We start from the raw sequence: 23,457 nt of genomic DNA, 5'->3' as shown, positions 1-23,457 counted from the left end.
TGAAAAAGAATAAAAAAGCTTTAATTTAAAAATTAAATTAAAAAGAGAGAATAAGCAAGAGGCGTTTGTGCCCTCTCCATACCCCGCACTTTCTATGGTTCCTCTTAGCCGCTCCCACCATGGACGGAAATCCTCACCCTGTACAGAGCAGGCCCTTGCATCCCAGAGCAAAGCTAAGAAGAGAACAGTGGAGACTGCAGCAGCAGCTGGCCTGGAGAGCCTCCAGGGCCACCAGCAAAATCATCTGGGAAGAAAAAAAGATTAAAAGTAAAACCCAGAAACTCTAATTACTGAATTCTTATGAGAAAAGTATTAAATAATTTAAATAGTGTGAGGAATGCAATGCATCCTCTGTGCTCCAGTGTGTGATAGCGATAGAACAGTGTCCAGTCAAGCTGCTCCCAGCATGGAGTTCCTTCCCCCACAATGTTCAGCTATCCTCTTGTCCAGTGTCAGCCATGTCCCTGATTGTTGATGGCAACAACTGTGCTGCCGAGAACTGGGGAGGAGCAGGGTGGGCCTCACTGGGAACTTCTCCCAGCCTCTGCTGGCCCATGAAGCTGCTGTTTTGGGGATGGTTGGCAGCCCTGCCCTGTGGGGCAACAGCAGCACAGGAGAGGATCTGTCACCAGCATGCCTGCTCCCAGCTGGGAGGTCCATCCTGGGAGCTCACTGCTGGCAACAGCAGACAGCCCATTCTGGTCTGGGAGCTCATCCTGCTCTGGGTGACTCCCACACCACCTGTATGGAGCCAGCTCCACTGGAGACCGCATCCATACAGATGAGGAATAATAATATTTACCTCCATTAAACAGCTAGCCTTGATCTGGGTTTGAACCAAGGCTCCAACTACTTGCAGTACTCCCTGGCCACTCGTCTCAGGGTGCCGGGACTTCCTCTGAGCCTGCTCCACAAAGGATGTAAAGGGTTGCTGTACGACCTCATCTCCAACTCACCAAAGCCCCTGAGGGCCTTGCAGACTGAGACCTGGGGCTATTGAGCAGAGGCAGAACAGGGTAAGGTACAGCTCCCAGATCTCTGGAGGAGCCAGGCCTCAAGGTGACGTGAACTAATGAAGACTGGGAATTCACATCGGCTAAAAGAAGGAAGAGAGGAGATCCCACCCCTGGCCCCTGGCATGGGGAGGTTCCCCTGTAACATAGGAAGGCTGGAGCAGCTTGACCTGCAGGCACTGCCTGTTCTTGCAGCTGTTGTCTTCCACCTTATCTAAAGGCATCCCTTTGGTGGGCTGGAGAGGCTGCGCAGCCGACTCCGTTCCCTCGGGCTGGGCGGCGGTGGTGGGCAGAGGCAGGAGGGAGGCCCTGCGCCCTCCCTTCTCCAGTGTGCTGCTTGTACCCCGCACCCAGTGTCCCCAGGCATCACAGGCTTCTCTCGGCAGTGAGGTATTTGAGTGCAGCAGCCCCGTATCGCCGTGACAGGTCCTGGTGGAACTCCTCCCGCAGGGTCTGGAGGCAGCCCCGGTACCCTGCGCTCAGGCGGAACTTGGAGATGTCGAAGCTGGGGGCATGGGGCATGTGGATCATGAAGGCATTGGGCAGGACCAGCAGCTCATACTCCTGGGGACAGAGCAGCAGCCCTTACCATCATCGGCTTGGTGGCACCCACATGTCACTGCCCAGCCACGGGCCCCCAACGCCCGGCGGTGCCAGGAGCCCCACACCCACCTGTGCATCCAGCTCCATGATGTGGGACACTTTGTTCCAGCCGAAGCCGACGAACCTCTGGTCATACCTGGGGCAGTCTCGCCTCACTACAACGTAAGGCTCGAAGTCTGGCTGCCATGACACACGGTATGGCACGGTGGCCGTCCGCCATTTGGCGTAGTCTGTTGGGGCGTGGCCTTTTGGCCACACGTGGTACCTACGGGGAGACATGGAAATGGAGCCTGAGGCAGTAGAGGATGCAGGGGGTCTGCTACCCCACTCTGAGACAGGGGGTGCACAGCCTCAAGCCACGAGGGTACAGAGCTGACTTCTGCTTGGATGGTGGCACAATGCTAGTCCCTACCTGAAGGTGTAGAGGGAGCCCATGTCCAGCATGGAGAGCAGCTCTGCTTTGGATTTGGGAAAGGTCAGACGGTAGTGCAGGGTCTCAAATGCTGGCACGATGAGAGCTGCCTTCCTCTGGGGCAGCTCCAGCTGTTGGATGGAGTTCCTGTAGTAGTAGGAAGGGTGTGAGGTCTCCCTGACTCTGAGACATAGCCACAGCCTCCTTCCTCAGCCCCTCCAGCCTGCCCGCTACTCCACATGGGTATTAATGGGTTTTGAGAATTTACAGTGGTACCATGCAGGGATAGAAGGAACAGGGGAACTCTCAAAGCCACAGCTCCTTCCTCATCTACTGGTGTCTGACAAAAATAAGGGCCGGACCCCAAGGTTGAACACAAAGGAAACAGCCTCTGCCTATTGAGAGTTGCTACCCAGGGCATTTCCTGAAAACTCTGGTGCTTGGGGAGCCCAGCAGGCTGAGCAAGAGCCAGCTGGAAAAGGCCTTACCTGAGGTAATCGTAGAGGCCGTACATGGGCAGGAAGTCGATGTCCGTCAGGAAGACGTACGGGGTCTGCGTGTTGGCCAAGGCCACGTTGCGCAGGAGGTTGATGGGGTAGAACTGCCCCTCCTTGTAGACAATGTGGTAGGCCACGTTGCGGCGGGCGCTCAGCACCTCCGAGGCCTGGGCGTAGCGCAGGAACTGCTGCGCCTCGGCGTCCGACATGTACAGCGCCAGGCTGATGGGGCCTGCCCAGTGCTTGCAGATGGCCTCCAGCATCTGTAACCTGGAGCAGAGGGCACAGCCTGAGCACCAGACCTGCCCTGAGGCAGCTTCTGAACCAAACCTACAACTGGGTGCCTCCAGAGAGCCACATGCCAGTCATGCCCGGCTCAGGAAGGAGCAGGAAGAACTGATGTTCCCAGCTTGGGGTGTTGTTTCTCACTGCCAAATGCTGGCGTGAAAAGGATGAAATGAGATTCCCTGGTAGCTCCTAAGCTGTAGAGCCTATCCAGAGGCGTGGATGTGGGTTCCAACCTCCCACCAGTTCTACTGGCAAGTACCTGTCCATAGAGAGCTGGGCCACGAGGGTGACATCGGTGGGGTTGGGAAAGGCCAGGAACTCATACTGCAGGAAGAACAGGTGGATGCGGTGCTGCATGAGGTGCTGCTGGCGGAAGTCATAGCAGGGATCATCCTCATCCAACTCCTCCAGCGCCTGCTGCAACTGCAACACCATGAAGGTGAGGGAGAGTAGGAACCCCAGGGGCAGCTGCATGAGGTCTCTGCCCATCCAGAGCTCTGCAGCTGAGGGCAGAGTTGCTGTCAGCCTCACCTGGTCCCTGGGTGGGCTGGGAAGACTGGCACAGCCAAAAAGCTCTCTGCGCAGCAGGTTCCCATCGTACTCCAGGAAGGTTAGGTAGAGGTTACGGAAGAACTCCACGTGCTTGTTCTTCACCCGCAGCTTCTTGGGCGAGTTCCAGTGGATCACCTGAGCAGTAGTGTGTCACCCCATGTAAGGGAAGTCAGCAGCACCAGGCTCCCCAAACCCTCAGACCCCATGCTGACTCCCCTGGACTTCCAGTGCCTGCACTGTGCTTCAGGCCCTCCCCAGTCTCAAAAGCAACAACCCCACCCACCTTGAGATCTGAGAGCTCAGTGTAGCACTGCTCCGAGCGGGTGTGATCAGAGAGCTGCACATTCCAGAAGCAGGGAAGCCGGTACACCAAGGATGGGTCCTGCTTGATCACCGCATTGAAGATATCCTAGGAGAGAGAAAGGTGAGTGCACGGGTGGATGAGGAAGATCCCCTGTGCCTGCAGTGCTGTGGGAATGCAGAAGGACCAAGCTGTCCCAGAGGAGGGACAGTTACCTGATCAGCCAGCGAGGTGGAGAGCATGCTCATCAGCTCCCGCTCTGCTGTCAGCCGCCACATCTGCTCCCAGCCCAGGCGGCGCAGGCGGTCCAGCAGGAGCAGGATCACCCCTGAGGGCCAGGGGAGAGGGCACAGGGTCACTGAGAGAGCACTCAGCCACCAAAGAGCTGAGGCACAGCTGCCTGCATGCCTTCAGCCCCTGGGACATGCCACTTCTCTGTGCCCAGCCACAACCCTGGGATGCTGTAGCACTCCTCTTGTTCCCACCACCTTCCTACTTTACCCAGTCTCCCTGTGCCAAGTACCACCTCAGCTGCATGTGCCATGAGGCTGCACCTGCCACCCTGGCAGCCCACACTCACCTGTGTTGAAGCCACGTCCCAGGGCTGGCCATGGTTTATGGTTTTTCCACAGGTTGCCTAAGTACCAGTCACTTTGGTTCTCCACCAGCCCAATCACCTGCTTTTCTGAGAAAACAGAGGGACGTGGATGCAGGTCATCTTGCTGTTGGTTCAGAGGGCCCAAGCAAACCCACAGTGTTGGTGCTGTGGCAGGCAGGCACTGCCACCCTGAGCCCAGCATCCAAGGCCCCCTGCCAGGGCCCCAGGGGCACCCTATTCTCACCAGAAAACTTTCCAAAGACAGCCCAGAGCTCAGCAATGTCGGTGGCAAAGGTGATGTCCGTGTCCAAGACAATGACTTTGGAGAGGTTGGAGGGTAGTGCCTTGGTAAGTGTCAGCTTCATCAGTCCGTAGATGCCAGAGTAGTGCTTGTTGGGGATCCATGACACCTCTGGCTGCAAGGCAACACACCTCAGGGCCAGGCATGGCCATGCCTTTCCCCTGCCCGGGCAGCTGTGTGTCCCGGAACCCATGCAGAGGAGGCCAACAACAGAAGGGTCATGCAGAGCTGTGGAGCCAGCCAAGCCTAGAGCATTTCCTCCAGCCACCAGAATCCCCACCTGGACTCCAGACTCAGCTCTGCCACAGGCGCACTGCTACCACAAGGCACTTCCCCCCCTTGCCAGTACCAGCCTTGGGCTCCCCTCTCAGCAGCACCAGCAACAAGCCCAGAAAGAGGAGGGGGTGAGAAGGATCAGCAAGAAAAGGTTACTCATCCTCCATCCACTCATCCCTCTCTGCTGCTCCCCTTGACCCTCTAAGCATTGGCTTGGGACAGGGTAAAGGGAGGGCAAGCACCTGCCTTCAAGTCATCGGCATTGTAGAAGCTGACGTGGACGGAAGGCACCATCCAGGACTGGAAGAGTGTCTGAAGGATCTGATGGGCCACTGAATCCGTGATGAAGTGAAAGTGGAGGGGGTTTTTCCTGCCAAGGGCAAGCACAGCAACATTCAGCATCACAGCAGCATGAAGAGGACATAGTTCCCCATCCCACCCATGGACAGATATCAGCCGAGGGGGCAAATGGAAAAAAACCCCTCCAGGGGAAACAAATTCCACTGTGCCACTCTAAGCAAAAAGGGTAGAGAGAGGTCCTAGAGCCCCTCTTCTGCAGCACTGCCTGCTGCAGCCTGCAGCAGCTCATCTGAGAACCCCAACCAGCAGGCTGCTGGCACAAGGTCTCCTCATTACCTGTGGAAGAGGATGGATTTCACCAGCGTGACCACGTCCCGGCTCGCGTTGTGCCCAGCACACACAATTGCAACATGAAGGAGCTGCCCAAAGACAAATGGTGCCTTTTTGAGACTGGACACCTCCTCCCTGCAGGGCTGTCACCTCCTGCCTGGGACCACACTACAGGGAGAGGCTTCAAAACCCAACCTTTCCCATGCAGAAGGAGCCACAAAGAGGGGTGGGAGTTCCCTAACTCAGAAGTGGGAATAGGAGTCTTGCTGCCACTCCTCCTGTCTGGTCTCCTTCTCTGGAGAAGGAAAATACCCTCACCCACTGAGCACTGTGGAGAGCCAGATGAGGCCTCAGCATGGCCAGAGCACAGGGAGAGCAGTGCCAGGTGCGGTGCTCATATATCCATGCTTCACAGGGTCCCAGCCTCCCACCCAACATTCCCTATCCACAATGCCACCGTGCTGGTGCCATCACCCACCTCACACTTGTGCACTGTCCGCTGCTTGGCACAGGCTGTGTGGTTGCTCCTCTCGCCCCCAGGGGGGTCTCTGTCCTCGGCAGAAGCCCCCCACTGCGGGCTGCCGTCGCTGCCCTCGGCCTGAGCCTGGCTGAGCTGCAGCCGGAGCTGCTGATTCTCCTCCTCCACCCTGCGCACACGTGAGGCCAGCGCCTCCCGCTCCACATCCCGGCTCGGCTGCTCGCCCAGACATGGTGGCAGCAGGAGGAAGCGGCCATCTGTGGAACAGATATGGACATGCAAAGGGCATGGCAAGGCCAGGAGAGCCCACGTGTGAATGTTGGGGCAGAACCACAACTGAGAGGTCCAGGCATATCTCACAAATGCCCAGCCAACATCTCAGCTATGTTCCCCTGATCTTCAGAGATGTCCCTGGAGATGTCCTAAAGTCAAATTCACCTGCAGTAACTTGCTAGGCCAGAGCAACCATCCCAAGGCCTAATCCCCTGCTGCCCACCCTCTGTTGTGGACTGTCCCTTGACTTGAGGAGGACAAGAAGGACTCACTCACATTCGAGGCTTCCCACAAAGAGGTAGAGCCAGGAGAGGAGAATGGCCAGGGTCACTGTGGCGAGCAGCAACTTCAGCTTCGTGCGCCAGGAGCGCAACATGATGTGCTGGCAGGACACGGGTAACAAGGATCAGGTGGGCAAACCGAGTCCGGCTGGCCCTGGCATCCTAGAGCCTGTGAGGGACAGGGGGAAAGAGAGAGGTGTCACCAGTAGCCCCCACTCAGGTGTGCCAACATTTCCCCAGCAGGACATCCTCCATCATCTGCTCCTCCAGGACATAAATGGGCAACTCAAGGAGTGAAACGGATGCCCAGACAGCACACTCCTGCCCATGATGGAACGTTTACCCCCCCTCGACATGTCCCGCCATCTGGACTGGACTGCAGAGCCTGTGGGGGGGACCTCAAATATGGAGGGGAATGGGGATAGGAAGGAGGTTTCTGAGAGATTTTACCCCAGCTTTGTGCCTTGCTCCCTGCCATCCCACAGGCCTAGGGCTCACAGAGGAGAGGAGGGATAATAATGCTAGGAGGTCCTCCCGAGCTGGGCGGCGGGTCCCGGAGCCTGCCCGTGGGAGGAGCGCGGTGCCTCCCCCGCCGCCTCGGCCGGAGCGCGGCCCACGCAGGGCCGGGGGGCTCGGGGAACTCCCGCACCCAAGCGCCGCCGCCCGCCCACTTCGGTGGGAAAACCCCAAACGCTTGGGCGAAAGTCGCTCCCCGGCCACAATGGGGCATGGGGCGGCCGGGGCAGCCTCCCCACCCCGCCGCGCTCTGCCACGCGTGTTAGGCCGCTTTCACTGCTCCGCCGCCGGCAGGACGCTCCCAAGGCGGGCTCAGCCCTGCTCCCGCCGGGGCCCCGCGGAGCCAGGCGCCCGGGCAGGCAAAAACCCCACGGGGAAGGAGACGCCTGCCCCCCGCCGCAGCCCGCCCTCGCTCTGCACCCCTGCCCGCGGCTCCGCGCCCTCGGCGCAGCAACATCTGGACAACAAAAGCTGCCGTCGGGCTGAATGGGCCGGATTAGGGTCTGCTCCCCCTGCACATGCCCCGCTGGAGCCCATTGATGTGCAGATGCCCATGGGGCCGCGGGGGCTGGAGCCTAGGAGAACACATACCGCGGCCCCCGACCCTCCCCGGGCCCCTGGGGCCGGGTGCAAGCTCCAGCCCGCTGGAGCAATTGCAGACGGATGGCCCCATCCACCCTCGGTGAGGGATACCCCGGCTCTAAAAGGGCTGGGGCATGGCCAGCCCGCGGGAGCACGGCCACGCCAGCCCACTGGAGCTACAGCTGAGCTCCCGCGGCAGTCGGCACGGCCCCTGAGAGCTGCACCTGGCAGAGAAGGTGCCTACTGGCATCACCGCTCCCTGCAAGCCAGGCCCGGGCTTGACCTGCTTTTGTGCTCTACAGAGCAGGCCAAGCACAGGCATGGCAGGGAAAACGGGGAGCTGACGCATGGAGCACACCAGGCCCAGGCACCCCTTCTCCCTGCCACAGCCACGGGCCATGCTGGACATGGCGAGATCTCCACACGCTGCTGCCAGCCTGTCTCCCATCTCACATGCTGAGGTGCACACAAAGTTGGAGGGCTGTTGAGGCCACGCTGGAGGGAAATGGCAGGGGGGCATGGTGAGAAAAGGCCGAGGAGGTCAGCCAGCACCCAGGGGAAGCAGAGGGGCAGGGAAACAACTTTAGCACAAACAAAGGAGAGAGAAGGTGCCCGCATGGCCCCTCACTCCAGGAATGGTACTCTCTCCCCAGCCTGCATGTGAACATACTACTAGGATGGCAATTCTGCGGGACCAGATGGGACCAGCAGCAAGTCAGTTTTCAGCTCTCCCAGAGGCACCCAAGGATCCATCTATCCCACACCTCATAAGACCCCCACCCTTCCTGTCACCCCTTGTGCTACTCCTCACCTGGCTGCTTGCCTTCCCCCAGGCGCTGGTTTCCTTACCTGCCTCTCCCCTCCGCCTCCTCCACCTCCTGCTTCCCCGGCGCCTCCCAAGCCGGCTGGCAGCCCACTGCTACTGCTCCCTCCCGGGGCTGCCGTTCCCTGTCCTCCCTTTACTCCTCCCTTCTAGATCTGACACTTTCCCCCTCCTCCCCGCTCTCAAACCCATGCTCCCCCCGCACACCCCGCCGGCCCCCCTTTCAGAGGAAGAAAGAACAAACAAAACAAGAGATTAAATTCGCTTTCTACTCAAGAGCCCCCAGCGCCACGGGCACAGAGTTGCCCAAAGTAAATTGGGAGGAATCCATCCTCCTTCCAACTCCCTTCCCACTCCCAGGCCTCAAAATCCCTCCTTCACACAGTGAAAAAAAGGAAGGATCAGGATTATCTACCCCCTTCCTAGCACCTGCCTCCTCCTTTACTGGGGCATGTGCAGAAGACTTTGTCCTCACAGAGAGATCTGTGGGGGCCTTGGGAAGGTGGCAGAGCCCACCTGTTCTCCCCATGACTGGGTAAGAATGGTTCCACAGCCTACCCGGGATGTAAATATGGCGAGGATGGGATGCAGACCTTGCTGCTACCCAGAGAGAAATGTACTGGCCACCATCAGAGCACTTGCCCATCAACTCAGCAGAGTGCAAGCCTCACTGTGGATCTGAAAGGGAAAGAACTGTTCCCCTACTGTCTCATCCTTGCTCTGGCCCAGAAGTGCAAGGCTCACTGAAAGGGTGCAGTGTTCAACCAGACCTGCCCAGCATACCAGGAGTGAGCAGGATGGTGGAAGGAGAGGCAGGAGGCCGGGGCTGGGAATGCTAACTATGCAGAGAGAGGCTCTACCTGCAGCTCCCCCCTCCACACCGCGCAGGCCCCTTCCCCGCTGGGAAAGGCAGCGGCCCTGGCCCGGGGCTGCAGCAGGAGAAGCCCTTGCCGGGAATGCCCAGCACCGCGGGCGTCGGGAGGGGGCCGGGTGCGGTGGGAGAAGGCCAGGAGCGGCAGCAGGCAGAGGACTGGGATGCGGAGCCCCTGCACAGCCCTCCGATGCGACGTAAATGGCCCCCACCCCAGAGCCCCGGGTGAGGTGAGGCGGGTCCCGGCCTGCCCGCGCAGCCACAGCAGCGCCCAGATGGCTGCCCTGGGAGGCACGCTTACCTCCCTCACGCTCGGGCAGCTCCTGCTTGCCCTTGCAGAGCCCCGGTACAACAGGCAGCGGCTCCTCAGCAGCGCCCTTCAGCCCAGCCCTGCCCCGGCAGGGAGAGGAAACGCCCGGGCTGCCCTGCTGCTCCGCTGAGCCGGCGGCTCCCCAGGGCAGGGGCCCTTCCCTTCGCTCCCCCAGCCGCCCCGGGGCACATGCTCAGCAGGAACCGTCCTGCCCCTGCTCCACGGTATCCAGCATGTGCTCCAGCTGAGGCAGTGCCACGCTGGACTTACCCATGCTTTGGGAGCAGTGCAGACCTGCAGCCCGCGGCCAACAGCACCGCTTCAGCAGAGGAACCCGCCTCGTGCTCCAGCTGACCTCCGCAGCTTCTGCACACGCTTGTCCTGGCCACCATACCGCGTCGGCTCCCAACACCGAGAGCGAGTGCCCTGGGACCCAGCCAGGCCCTCTCCAGCCAGGGCAGGAACAGGTAGGCTGCTGGGGAGCACAGGCACGGCAGGGGCCTTCACGGGGGTGAAGATGGCAAGCCAGAAACAGCCTCTCTGTGAAACATTAGAGGCGCAGCAAGCGGAGGGCAAGGCTGGAAGCGGCTCCTTGGCAAGGGGCACAGCGGGTACCAGCAGCCATGGCCCAGCACGTAAAGCTCCCGGCTCCGGCGTCCCTGCAGTCACGGCCTGGGGCCTCTCCGCCCTCCCTCCTCAGTCTCCTTGCTCACCAGACAAGCGCAGCCAGCAGTAAGACGAGAGGTTTCCCAATACTGCCGTCTTCCAACCCCAGCGCGGGTGCGGGGCAGAAGTGCTGCTCACAGCAGGTTATCCTCCCTCCCCCACATTCTTCCCAGGAGCAAGCAGCTCCTGCTTCAGCAGGGATCAGGGGATACAGCCACTGGGACTGAAAAAGGCACCGCTGTCCCCTCTCTAGCTGGAAGAAGCTGGCCAGGGTGGATATGAGGGAAGGGGCAGGCAGGACCCAGGCCTTATGCCTGGGGCACCCTGCCTCCAGTGACAACAGGGCAACGGCCAGGGGACAGAGAATGTCATGCCAGCAGAGCTGGGCAGCTGCACAAACACCAGTGCGTGCTCACACCAACCTCTGATGCGTGGGCAGGAGCCCAAAGCTGGCTGTATGCCGGCCACCCTTCCATGCACAAGCGACCTTCATTCCTGGGAAAGTGCAGCCACTTTGCTTGCCCCAGGCTCCTCCTGAGAGCTGCCCATGTGCTGGCACTCCACTCCTCCACGATCCACTCTTTTGCAGGAAATCCCCTTTTCTTTGTAGGCCCCATTGCTCAGCCTGAATGGCCTTCGCTCTCTACGGCTCAGTAATAATCAGGTGAGCAGTTAATGTTTAGGGAGAGCTGGCAGCGGAAATTTTGCCATCACATTACCATGTTTCCTCCAGCCCTGCAAGCACAGAGGGGAGCAGCTCTGTTTTCCCACAACATCACAATTGGCAGCAAGGCCCATGGGAGGGTGGGTGTCTCAGCCTGTTGTCTCTTCTAGAGCTAATGTGTACCTGCAGAGGCATGCTGAAGCACAACTACACTGTCTGTGGGTACCAAGCCAGAGGCCTGAAGGGGCACAGGGACAGTCCCAGGCTTGCTGCCCCCTCTACTGCCTCCCTCCTAGGCATTACAAGGGAAGAGGTCGCCTGGCTGTTCCCAGTAAAGAGCTGCAGGGCAGTCAGGAGAGGAGTGATTTCATGGAGCTATGGTGTCTGTTGTCTTACCTAGGTGTAGGTGAAAGAAACTGCAAAATTTCCCAGGTCTCTGGAAGAGTGACAGTTTAGCTGGCCTGCTTAGACTGCCTCAGTAGAAGCCCAACACAACAGCTTCCCAGGTTTGCAGAAGGTGAGAAGAGGCCCAAAAGCTGCAACAAGAGCTGCACAGCCAGACTGGAAACTCAGAAAAGGCACCACAGTTTGAAGAGAAGCAACTGGGGACAATCACTTTTGCGCTTACAGATGGAGGGGACAGGCCGGTTCCTCATTCAGCAGATCACCTTTAAAGTGTACTGCAGCACCCATCTGACAAAGTACCTTATGATTCAGGGTCACCTCCCTGTCCTGCTCCCTATGCCTGAAATGTTGCTGCTTGAGGGGGGCTGTGCCAGCCAGCAGATACCACACAGGCAGTGCAGAGCTGGGTAGCTGCAGGAATTTACAGAGGCGGAATGGAATTTGGCCAGGGGAGCAGGATTAAAACCCCATGCTCCGGATTACCATGCCGTCCCTCCCTCCCCAGTCTTATGATAAGCAAACCCTAAGTGAGAGTTTCACCTTTGTATTTCCCTGGAAAGAGCAACCTCTGGCAAAAGAGCCACCAGAGTGTTCTAGAGGTGGGATCCAGTAGCACTCACAGTTGGATACCAACACATGCTGCAAAAGGAAGCATCCTCATCTCCCACTGCTTCCAGACACCACCAAGCTACTGAGAAAATCCCAGAAAGGACCCTCCTGGAACAACAGGCAGCTGTGCCTCAGTTACAGCTCATTCTCAAATATCAAGCTCTTCTCAGGCCCGTAAGATTACCACACACACAATTCTGCTGCTCTGAGTTCAGTTTTTTATTCTCCAGAGGTCATTCTGAAAAGCCATCTTCTCCTTCTCTGGCAGAACCACAGCACTTGGGGAAGAGAAGCTAAAAGTCTCTGAAGGGTGATGAAGCTCCAAGCTTGGCTGAAGCAGCGACTCTTGTCACCAGACTGTTTCCTTGTTTCCAGAGGAAACCAGCGAGCTCAGGCTGGGACTGACAGGAATGCCGTGCTGCTTACCTCTTCATGTCTGAAACCCAGGAATGTATCAGGGGAGCAGCTCCTCTTGGCAGGCACTCCGATCACAAGGCCCTGCTAGACACAGTCTGCTGTTGCAGAGTCAGGCACTGGGTCCAGCTGCCCAGCAGAGCGTCAGCCACAGGGGGCACGCAGGGCATGCACGGGGACAGCAGTGCCACAGCAGAACGTGCAAGCGTGTGGCGTGGGAGGCCTGAGCCCACCAGACACCCTGCAGTGCTCACAGGCTGGGCAGCTGCATTCTGCCACAACTCCCAGGCAAAGTAAAGGGGGCCCACCCAGACAGCAACACAGTCCCCAAGTGCTCTCATTCCTCTTAAGCCCAAGAAGAAGCTGGAAGGACCCCAAGAAACTCACAGCGGAGGTGTTCAACACACTGATTCCAGCTTTACCTCCCTGGACTACAAGTCATTTGATGCTAAGAGGATACTCAGCAGGTGAAGTATCAACACTGACTGGCCTTTCTCTGGGCCTGGTGAAGCTCAAGCCTAACTGAGGACAAACACAGAGGCCACAAACTGCTGAATCAAATCTCCTCCTCATGCCTCCCTGGCCAGCACAGCTTGGCACAGGAGGGACCAGCCCTGGGCACTGTGCAGTGGGACCCCAACTGCCTCTTGAAACAGGAGCAGCAACAGGGGCTGATCTCTAGCTCCCTTCCTCTCTCATGGGATTAGGTTTCTACTACCTGCATTTTTGCTGATGTTTGTGCTGCAGCTAATGGCCAGCTCTGAATCTATTAAGTTCACCGTGTCCTGCTCTCCGGATGTGCTACGGGCATCAATACCTGTTCACCCTGCCATTTCCTGACACTTCACTACTGCGGGCTTGCAACGGTTCCTGGGGTCAGAGCTGAGCAGGGCCAGCAGCCAGGAACTCCATCTTTTCTCCAAGGCAGCCTGCAGCAAGCCCTCCACCAGTTCCAGCTCTGCCATCAGCACAGCTGGAACACCCAGCAAGCATCCTGCTAATACAGCAAGGGCTGGGAGTTTCATCCTGTGTGGGACTGACAGCCCAAGTTTCCAGCTGGCAGTGCCCATGGGTAGGGACTAACCCCACATCCCCCTGCTCCCTTGAAATGCTCTTGAACATCCTGCACCAGGTGGTGTTCCCTGGTGGGACAAGGGAGACTGGGATATGTTGTGCATATCCCAGCACAACAGGCCAGACTTAGCCCCTACACATGCTTGCAGTCTGCACCACCTCAGGCAAAATTAATTAGGTTAATTACAGCAAAAAAAAGGAGACAAAGGGACTCCAACAACCCCATATTGGCACTCTACCTGGAAAAGCTCACAAGAGGTATGACACCTCTGGGGAGGTGCCAGGGGCATGGCTGTGAGCCAGGTTGTCAGGTGCCTGCTGTGCATTGTTACCAGCAGAACTGGGTAAGTGTTTTTGGCTGAATAGTTATTGATTGAAAACTGCAGTTTCCAGACAGCTCAGAGCTATTTGCTCCTTCATTACAAGTTTTGGACAAGAACAAAAAGTGTTGTTTTCCAAGCAAAAAAGTCTCATTTTGCATTGTTTTGTTTGTAATTGAGCTGCATTGCATTTAAAATAAAAGATAAAGGGTCTCTCAAATTTGTCTGTGTTGAGTTTTTCTCCCTCCAGCTTTTCATTTTGGGCACTAAATCAAGCAATTAATTATTTGTCTAGCTCTGGTCTCCAGACAAGCTGAGAGCATCATGAGCCAAAAGGCTGGAACAGCTCTGCCCAAGCAGCAGTTCTGAGGAGGGTGTTGATTTTTTTTGTGCTGCAGGCTCCTTTCAGGCCTTAGCTTGAGTTCCCTCGGGGTTAGCAAACATTCCCTGGGGAGAAGAGAGCAGGGCCCTGTGCAAGGAATGGCAGATACCCCACCACAAGGGATCCACCTGCCCAGTGGGCAGCAGTTCAGGAGACACAAGGTCATACCAGGGCTTGGAGGACATGCTAGGAGCAGGGCTTCCCATGCCAACTGCCCTGCACAGAATCATAGGATATCCTGAGCTGGCTCCCAGCTCAGCACAGGACAACCTCAGAAATCACACCATGTGCCTGAGAGCATTGTCCATAAGCTTCTTGAACTCTGTCAGGCTTGGTGCTGTGACCACTTCCCTGGGAGCCTGTTCCAGTGCCCAAGCCACCCTCTGGGTTTTTCCTAACAACCAACCTAATCCTCTGCTGATACAGCTTCATGCCATCAGCTCGTGACACCCTGGTCCCTCACTAGTCCTGCTGGTATCAGTCACTGGAGCAACTCCTCCAAATTCCATCTCTCACAATGCCAGACAATTCCATCTCTCACAATGCCAAACTCTAGTCCAGCAGCCGGGCACACACTGACCGACAGTGAAAGGCGATCCCTCTCCTCTGCATGAAAAGCAGCTGAGCTCATGGATGCAGCCCAGTACCTCTTCCACAAGGTACTAGCTCAAACTGGGAGCTGTGCTCAAGCAGCCACTCCTATATCTTCCCTGTCCAAAGCTATTCCTGGCACCAATGCCCTCAGTGCCCAAGTCAGGCTGAAAGCACAGCTCATCCACACAGGAATGGAACAACTGCACTATAAATAGCAAACCAGAATGGCTCAGGGCAGGCTCTAAAAAACCCAAGCAGCAATAGTGCCATCCACTCAGGGTGCCCTGGGCATTTTGTATGACCAGAAGGGATTCTGAGCTACAGAGAAGCTTGCACGTTGCCAAGAGGAAAAACTGTTGTCCAGGCTAAGACACAAAACTTACCTGCAAAAAAACCACATAGGGCATCTTGCAAACTGGAAATAAGGTAGTGACTGATGGGGGCAAAAAAGGAGGGGAAGTGGATCCCAGAGGGGAGGCAGTTCCCAAAGCCAGGCAGTGGAAAGGAGAATACTCCCAACATCCAAACTCATTACTAGCCCTCCTCCCTTCCTGCTGCTCCTTGTGTTCCTGTCCCTGGGGCTTCTCACACTGCTGAGCTAAACCGTGAACTTGCACACTAAAGGACAAAGGCAGGGAAGAAACAGCATAGCTCAACTCAACCAAGCAGCAGGTGAGTGGCTGAGGACAAAAGCTCATGTCTTCTGCAATCCACAGCAACCTCTGTGCAGTGCCCAGCCTGCACCAGGACAGGCATAACATCTCAGGTCATCCTGCGATCAGGTCTTCCAGGATGCTTCTAGGAAGACCCTTCCCACCACACTCATCCTCACTACTCCTTCTTCCCTCCTAGTGCCTCCATGTGGATCCACCTTCCTCTTCTCACGGACACCGTATGTCCCTATGAAGGGATCTCAGCCTCCCCAGATGAGGATGTGACCGGCCTCATGCAGCACTGCCAGGCACCAGCCTCCCACTGCTGCGAGGGATTCCTGCTCTGCAGCACCTGGGCATACACTGGGAACAAGGGCACAGAGGAGACTGCTGGGAAATCAAGAGAGGGGTGTATGCACAGGGAAGGCACACACCTGAACCAAATCACCCAGCAAATAAACACACAAGCACACACACAAAAGGAAGCAGTTGCTTCCTCTGACAGAAAGCTTATTTTGTCAGAATAGGAAGACAGCACTCAAGGAAAAACGCCAAACCCCTGCTTTATTGCACCTGGAGCACCAAAACGAGACAGGACACAAAAAGCAAAGATAGCCAGTGCTGACTATAATTCCACCTCGAGAATTCTGTAGGCCCACAACTCTCTTGGCTTCTCCCCCATGGCTCTCCTGTCACTCCTCACCCTTCCTCCTCAGCGCAGCAGGCAGGAAAAGAGGTAGAGGTCTCAAGTTTGGCCAAGTTTCCATTCAGGGAACAGAAGCTTGATAACAGGCTGGACAGGATGTGAGCACCCATTGAGGAAGAGGATTAGTAACCCCTTAATCTGCACATTTTGGAGTCTAAGCACTTTGCTCTGCTCTTTAATTAAACTATGGAGTGCAAAGATTGCCAGAAGGTAGAGAACAAGGAGGAAGAAGGAAAGGAAAGAAGAGACTGTGGCTTAAAGGCTGTTCCTTGCAGCTTAAATGCAAGGGGAGGGTGTTACTAGCAGGGATGTATTTCACCTCAAGTGCTTTATACTGGGGCTGTTGAGCATCCTATTGCCTTCCCTGATCCAATCTATGGGTGAGTCAGGGGCAGGATGAAGGGCAAACTGCCTGAGGCCCTGGGGATGACAAAGGAGAGAGCAAGGAGATCTATCAGACTGGACAAAGCTTTACCTGTGGCAGCTTTGTCTGGCTGGCCATGACTCCCCTCCCGAGTCTCCTGCCTCCTGGGAAGCAATATGAGTGCCAGAGCAATTTTTGTCTCCACACACCTGTCTGCACAAAAGGGCCTTGTTCCAGCACTTATCTGGCTCCAAGATGGGGAGGGGCCACTGCCTCACTGCCCTTCCGCCCAGGCAGGACTTTCAGCTCCACGTCAGGCTTCTTTGGATCTGCCTGGCAGAGGAAAATTTCCTGACACAGGTAAAGAGGGAAAACTTTTACCACAGCCCAAGACAAACAAAGCAGTTTCCCTCAAGCTGTGCTCAGGCACACGTGCCCCTGCAGGGTAGGCAGCGAGCCTGAGGCTCCAGAAGCTACCTGAGCATGAGGATAGGAGCCCCACAGCACAGGGAGACAGACAGCTGCTGCCAGAGCTGGGAATAGAGCTGCCAAGGAATGGCCTCACCTCCCTAAATGCTCTGCCACCAGCTCTGCCCCACCAGACCAAGGCAGGGGGCTGCCTGTGTGCAGGGGCAGCCTGTCACTCCAGCGTTCCTCTCTTCCCTCACTCCTATTCTTTGGAATTCCTCTCCTGTGTTTGCTTTGTTTCAGACCTCAATGAACAGGAAGAAAAGGGAAGGAGCCTTGACAAATCCGATCAAGGCACAGACATTGCTGAGGCTCCCTCCTGCTGGCATGCCAAGCCCTACACTAATGAGGGGCAGGGAGAGAGAGGTGGCCACTGAGAACAGTGGCCCCAAAGAAACACTCGATGTAACAGACAGAGGGAAAAGAAGCTGCTAGGACAGAACAATGCCAGCACAAGCTCCCAGCCTTCAGAAGGGGGTCTTCCCATTTTCCCTGGCCCAGAGAGCTCCTCAGTCCAGGTGCCAGCGACTTACTGCCCACTACGCAAGAAATAAGCAATAGACCATGGTATTGTCTGGGGAGAAGGATCCAGACATGCACACAGGAGAAGAGCCACAGAGATCAGGTCACACTTTATTCAAAGGACTGCTGTGGAGAATCTGGTCCTTCCCTCCAGACAACTGGGCTGTGGGAGCTTGCAAGTCCCAGTGTTGTCTCCAGAGCCTCCCACAGGTCCCAAACACCCTGAGAGCCAAGCCTTTCTGCTACGTGATTATCTCCTGTATACTGACTTAGAAGCACTAAAACAGCAAGGGAGCAACCACATGTAAACCATCTACTTATCATACATGATAACTAACCTTTGAAGGCTGCCAATGTTGCAGGAGTGGCTAGGAACAGCTGGAGAAGTTGGCACGGCCTGCTGGTGCCTGTGAGGACCCCCCTCTAACCAAAGATTCTCAGCTTGAAGGGCAGATAAGACATCTCAGCTGTACTTGAGAGTTTTGGAGCTTCCTGTCACCTGAAACCCAAAAGACAATCACGTGAAGAGCTACTGCATAAGAGAGCTCTGAGGACAGGCCCCTGCACATCCAGAGTCACAGATAAGAGCACCCAACACCTTGGTCCTGCCCCTATCCTCCAGCCTGCCACAAAGCACGGCTCAGTGTCACCCAAGGCCACCCAGAGAGCCCAGGGGAGGATGACTACCTGCATGCTGCATATTCCCAGTCCCAGTTCACTGCACTGTCGTTTGCAAGGAGGACTGTACACATGTGCCCAGAATTGCTGGCAAAGCCACAGCCACCATGTTCCATCATGTGAGTCCTCACACCAATCCTTCAGCAGCCTCAGGAGCTGAGGGAGGGATGCAAGTTCTCTAGCCCCCTCCCAAACACAATAGCAGCAGCAAGTGTCCAGCTTGTGAGGCAATAAAGGGATTAACTATCTTGTCCAGTAACCTGAGCCCCCTGACATGCTTTGGGCAGCCCCATAATGGCAGCTAAGAGAGCCTATCCAAATAGGTGCATACAGGGAGAGAGAAGGAGGAGGAGAGAGAAAGCAGGCAAAAAACATCACACATGCAACTTGTGCTGAAGAGAGCACAGCAGTCTGCACATGTTACTCCTCCTCAGAGGAAATCCTCTTCCTCTGCTGGGATCTTTCCAGTGCACCCCTTTCCTCCAACTCCCACAGAGTTGGGCACACACACCCACAACTGCAGGATGAAATGGATAAGCCCTTCTCCCAGGAGGCTAGAGGGATTCTTAGCTCATTATCAGGAAAAAGCCCAAAACAGAAGCACAGACATACTAATATGCTGGGGCAAAGGAATTGGAGAAGAATTGGGAATTTTGTTTTAAAGACCCTCTATCCACACATCATTGCTTTAAGATGCAGCAGGAGCAGGACCTTAAAAGCAGGTTAAAACCTAGTAAAAACATGGGTCTGATCTGTCCCACCTGTTTTGAAAGGCCAAACAGAGAAACAAGTGTGCAGTGTGCTGCATTCCTGCACCCCTCTAGCCACAGCAAACCCCAGACCAGCCTGGCACAGTACAGTATGACAGAAGGGAGGTGACATCAATCCCAACAAGGGCTGGAAATAAAAAATAGTAACAACAGCTGCTACCTGAACAGTGAAATCCAGCGATTCTAGGAGGGAAGTACAGCACTGTAGTGCTCAGCAAAACCCTTCTTCAGCAACAAGGCCCAACAAAACTTCTGCTTTTTGAGCCTCCCTCAGATTCTGGCTACAAGGTGGCAGCCAGTGAGAGAGGACATGTATGGACCCTACAGCACATGTCAGTAAACAGACATCTGTCTCCTCCATCATCCCCACTCTGCTTGTCCTGATCGGTCAGCTCCCACCTCAGACCAAAGGGGTCTAAGAGGGGAAACTCAGGAGATGGATATTCTGCAGCAGCAGGAACACAACCAGAGTGCCAAACCCTTCTGCCATACACCCACAGCCCTCGCCCAGGTGCTACCACAGCTTTATATTTCCAGGGAACAGTTCAGCAGGTAAGAGCCAAGTCCCTCCACCTGGGCTAGGAAACAGAAGCTGCTAACAGCAACACTGAGTGCTATCAACAGCAAAGAGCTCAAAAAGCAAAGGCCCCGTCAGCAGAGATAATACCGAGTGGGGAGACCCAGATATGTGCCTGTCACACAGCAGCACTGTCCCCTGGGATCCACCACAGCATCTCTGGGACAGCAGAGTTCCCATTTGCACATGGCAGGAGCCTCATCTCCAGGATGGAGCCCACATCACACAGTCATAACCCAGCCACCAGCAGTTATTACACAGCACCACACACAGGACCTGCAAGATATGCAGCATGCTGGGGCCGATCTCAAGGCCTGCTGCCTTCTCCAGGTGGGGTCAGGGGAGCTTAGGGTGATGCTGGGGGAAGGAAAGGTCAGAAATCACAAGCAGTTACCCATCACACGCCCAAAGGGAGTTGCAGTGCCCTCTCCCTCAGGACCCAGCTGTGTCTCTCCCTTGGACTGTTCCCATCAGCTCAGGCCACCAGAGAACTACGTGTCCAAAAGTTTTTTCCAACTGCATCACATGGTTATTAAAAGACATGGCCTCTCCCTTTCAGCCTTTGGCACAGGCAGATTTGAGTATTACAGGAGAGACTACACATTGCTAATGAATCAGGGAAGGGAGTTACCCAAGTAACAATCTGTGGCTCTAAATGGCTTTCTGGAAAAGGCATCTGGAGGCAGGAGGCAGTCAGTATCTCGCAGCAGGGCTCTGCACACATTGCCAGACATGTTGCTCCTCCTGGGAAGCCAAAAAGAGTCTTTCTCCAGAGATGCCAAGTCTGAGCTAAGCTGGGAAGGGCAGGGGCACCCTGACAGAAAACAGCAACAAAATGCCTCCAAGTCAAAGCACACATTAAAAGGCCCCTTAAGCTTGTTTGACCTGCGTTTCCCTTCCCATCAGACTACTGCTTCAAGTAACAGACCTGTCAGCAACACTTCAGGAACTCAGGTACTACACCAGCAGCTTCCCCTGCCAGCTGTTGCCTCTCCAGACCCCAGGAGGGCTTTCCAAGATCAGAAGTACAAGCCACCACCACCAGCATTGCTATGCTCAGAGCATATGTGCTTCATTGCCCTTGTCTCCTCATTTGGACAGAGATTTGGAGCTCTCTCAAAGGGTGTTGGCCTCCAGTGGGATATCATGAGTGAACAAGGCCTTCCATTCTAGGCAAGGTTCATGTAAAAGGGACTAAAATACTCCCTGGACATGCCTCCATCTACAGGTTATTTGGAGCAAGTAATAATTTATCCCTATCTATCCCAAAGTATTGGCTGAGCTCATCCAGAAGCAAAGAAAATACACAGCCAGAGCATGGTGTGAGAGCTGAGGAGGGCAGGAAGGCATGCCCTAAAGAGGCAGGGCCAGAAAGGCCATCTCATTCTTCATCACAACTGCTCGCTTTCAACCACAGCCAACAAGACCCACATCCCCAATCTCACACTGCTAGACCACTTCCCTTCTGGCAGGGGAGGGTCAGCAGGAAGATAAGGTTGGGGAGAATATTCACTTCCCACCCCAAATACCCATCTCCCAAGACACAGCCAAGCATCAGTATACTGAGTGTGTCCTCCCACATCCTGCTCCCCAGCTCCAACCCAGTACAAAAACATCCTCACCCCAGCACTCTGAAAGATGTGTTTGAGGCTTACCTAGGATGAGCTGCCTCATACCCGTGGCAGTGCTGTGCCTGGAGTCAGGTTTCCCAGAAATGCCATGGTCTCATGGATCTGAGCAAACAGCAAGACACTGGCAGCCAAGCAAGCTGGACTTCAGCACTGTACCCACAGATGGGCTGGCAGAACATTTGCTTTTTTTTTTTTTTTGGTTTGCTTCTTTTCTTACCGTTAGTGCTGAGCCTGCACCCCTCATCATCACAGCATTGGAACTATTTGGCCTCGTTTACAGCTGGTGGATTTCCAGTAAGCACAAGCCCTCAGCACCCACACTGGCAGTGAGCAGTAAGGAGAGTTGCTCCCAGATCATACTGGGCACAGTCAAGAGAGAAATTTGTCCCTCAACCCAGCCTTTCACCTCCTGCTGCCACACACACCGTGGGCACCATAAGCCAAGGCAATTTAAGTCTTGCCCAGTCCCATGGGCTTGCTGCTGCTCTGAGAAGCTGCCCATCCTACAGTGCTCCCTTGCAACTTACCATAAAAAGGCAGCATGATGGTGTTCAAACTGTCCTCCAAACTCACTTGCTGCAAGCAGGAGATGAACAAAAAGGGACATGACAGTTGGTGGGACAGAGTCTGGGGGCAAGGGGTGAAGAGGAAGCATCTACTGAAATGCTCCTTACTCAGGGGCAGAATCTAGCTGTGCTGTTCAGAGTAGCCCAAGGACTTTGTGCATCAAGCTTCACCTCTGGCTGAAGACAAGGTGTCTTTGGCAGTCTCCTAGGCAGCCAGCTCTCAGATTGCTGTCTGGCAGAGCTAGAGCATCTTCTTGAAGGAGAGCAGCTCTGGCAGTCTGCACTGGATATGCCCCTAGAGTCACCAGCAGCACACACCTACCCCAGTAAGCTGTGCTGGAAACCTCTGTCACAGGCTTCAGGTGCTATCTCACCCGCCTTCACACTTACAGTAGCAGCCCAGCCACCGTGAAATTCAGAGAAACTCGCAGGTAGCACTGCATGTGAAAGGAAAGTTGGGTCTAATCCATGTGATTCTGACTAAAAAGGTTTGTTTAGCGCCAGAATGCTTGCCAGCGGTATCTCGTGCCCCTTTTGAACTCAGCCTGCTGGAAAACAAACCCTCGGGGGAAGAGGAGCGATCAGGAAGGATAAAGTGCCTGCCCATGCAACTGTAATTCCCGCCGAGGAAGCCGCAGGCACACACTGTGCCCATTGTGCGGAGGTAACCGGACAGGAGGAAGGAGGGGCGGCTCGGCCCAGCTCTGTGCGCACCCGAGAGGCCACGAAGCGCCTCCTCGCCCACGGGCACCGCCGATCTTTGCCCCGGGCAGCGTGCGGAGCCAGGCCCGGCTTCGGGCAGGGGCGCTGGCCGGCAGCCTGGGCTGAGCGGGGGGCAGAGCCGGGGCACGGCACGGCGGGAGGAAGGTCGCGGCACCGGGCACAGGCTGGAGCCACTTCTGCAACAGGCTGCAGGCAGGCGGGCCCCGCGGCTCCTGCCGCCTGCCACGGGGACACCCGTGCTAGTGCGGCAAACACTGAGCGCTGCGGGGCCGCCCGTGGGCTCCGGGAGAGCCCCCGCTGCATGGCCCGACCCGACCCGACCACCGCCCTTCTGCTCCCCGCTCCGGTGCCCCCGGCCCCGGGCGGGGACAGACACTGTCACGCACGGACATGAGGATGAAAGCCCTGTCCCCGAGGTCCCCCGACCTTTCCGTGTCCCCAGGGCAGCACCTCCCCTGCTCCGCAGGCAGCGAGTGGGCACGGGCCGTTCAGCCCCGAGCGGAGCGGGGCTGTCCCTGCCTCCTCGCTCACACCTCACCCTTCCCCACGCAGAGCCCTCGCCAGGTGCGGAGCGAGGCTCCCCACTGCCGGGCAAGCAGCGACCCGGGTGTCCATGGGAGCCCCCGGCTGGGACGGGAGTCGCCGCACGCCGCTCCCCGGCGGGTGACGAAGGGGCAAGCACCACTCCCGGCGCCCGCTCTCATTCCCGGGCGCCACCGGGAACTTTTTACCGGTGCCGTTGCCAGCCCCGGCAGCTGCACCGAGCAGCCCCCGACGGGCGGCCGGTACCCCGCACACCGCCCCAGCCGTGCCGCGGAGAGCCAGACCCACGCGTGGGCAGACCCCCGCCCGCCGCAAGGCTCCAGGAACGACTCCTTCCCGGGGCGCCCCAAAACTGAGCGCACCCCGGCTCCCCACCCGGCGGCAACTGCGTCCCCGCTCGGGACACGCCAGCCCGCCTTACCTGCCCGGCCGCCGCCGCTCCTTCAAACCCCCGCCCCGCCGCCCATCGCCCGCTCGGCGCTCGGCGCTCGGCCCGGCTCGGCTGCTCGGGGCGGGGCGCGGC

At 56.7% G+C, this 23,457-nt stretch overlaps 1 protein-coding gene across 2 annotated transcripts; it reads right to left on the bottom strand.

Annotated features, from left to right (window-relative positions):
* On the bottom strand, positions 1–23,419 carry LARGE2 (LARGE xylosyl- and glucuronyltransferase 2). 2 transcript variants are annotated; one of them, XM_058026129.1, is made up of 15 exons: positions 23,356–23,419; positions 6,499–6,672; positions 5,950–6,206; positions 5,478–5,560; positions 5,084–5,211; positions 4,509–4,676; positions 4,247–4,351; positions 3,882–3,994; positions 3,649–3,774; positions 3,345–3,500; positions 3,073–3,236; positions 2,517–2,795; positions 2,029–2,175; positions 1,686–1,881; positions 1–1,577 (listed from the first exon to the last, which is right to left on the bottom strand). In XM_058026129.1, the coding sequence occupies exons 2-15, from the start codon at positions 6,596–6,598 to the stop codon at positions 1,380–1,382; spliced, it is 2,220 nt and encodes a 739-aa protein (XP_057882112.1). In that variant the 5' UTR covers positions 6,599–6,672; positions 23,356–23,419; the 3' UTR covers positions 1–1,379. The 2 variants fall into 2 exon arrangements, with proteins under 2 accessions (XP_057882112.1, XP_057882111.1); XM_058026128.1 differs by lacking the exon at positions 23,356–23,419 and adding an exon at positions 17,785–17,866.
* Between the last annotated feature and the right edge of the window lie 38 nt (positions 23,420–23,457).

Source organism: Melospiza georgiana, chromosome 6, assembly GCF_028018845.1.
Source record: "Melospiza georgiana isolate bMelGeo1 chromosome 6, bMelGeo1.pri, whole genome shotgun sequence".
In the NCBI taxonomy this organism is placed as follows: Eukaryota; Metazoa; Chordata; class Aves; order Passeriformes; family Passerellidae; genus Melospiza; species Melospiza georgiana.
This window is presented reverse-complemented; position numbering and strand designations above follow the sequence as displayed.

What these genes read in the sequence shown, in the direction of transcription:
- LARGE2 (XM_058026129.1), bottom strand. Translation starts at nt 6,598, where the DNA reads ATGTTGCGCTCCTGGCGCACGAAGCTGAAGTTGCTGCTCGCCACAGTG. An exon ending in GGCTCCCTCTACACCTTCAG is followed by an intron (nt 1,882 to 2,028) that starts GTAGGGACTAGC and finishes GTCTCCCCGTAG; the next exon opens with GTACCACGTGTGGCCAAAAG. An exon ending in TCATGGAGCTGGATGCACAG is followed by an intron (nt 1,578 to 1,685) that starts GTGGGTGTGGGG and finishes CTCTGTCCCCAG; the next exon opens with GAGTATGAGCTGCTGGTCCT.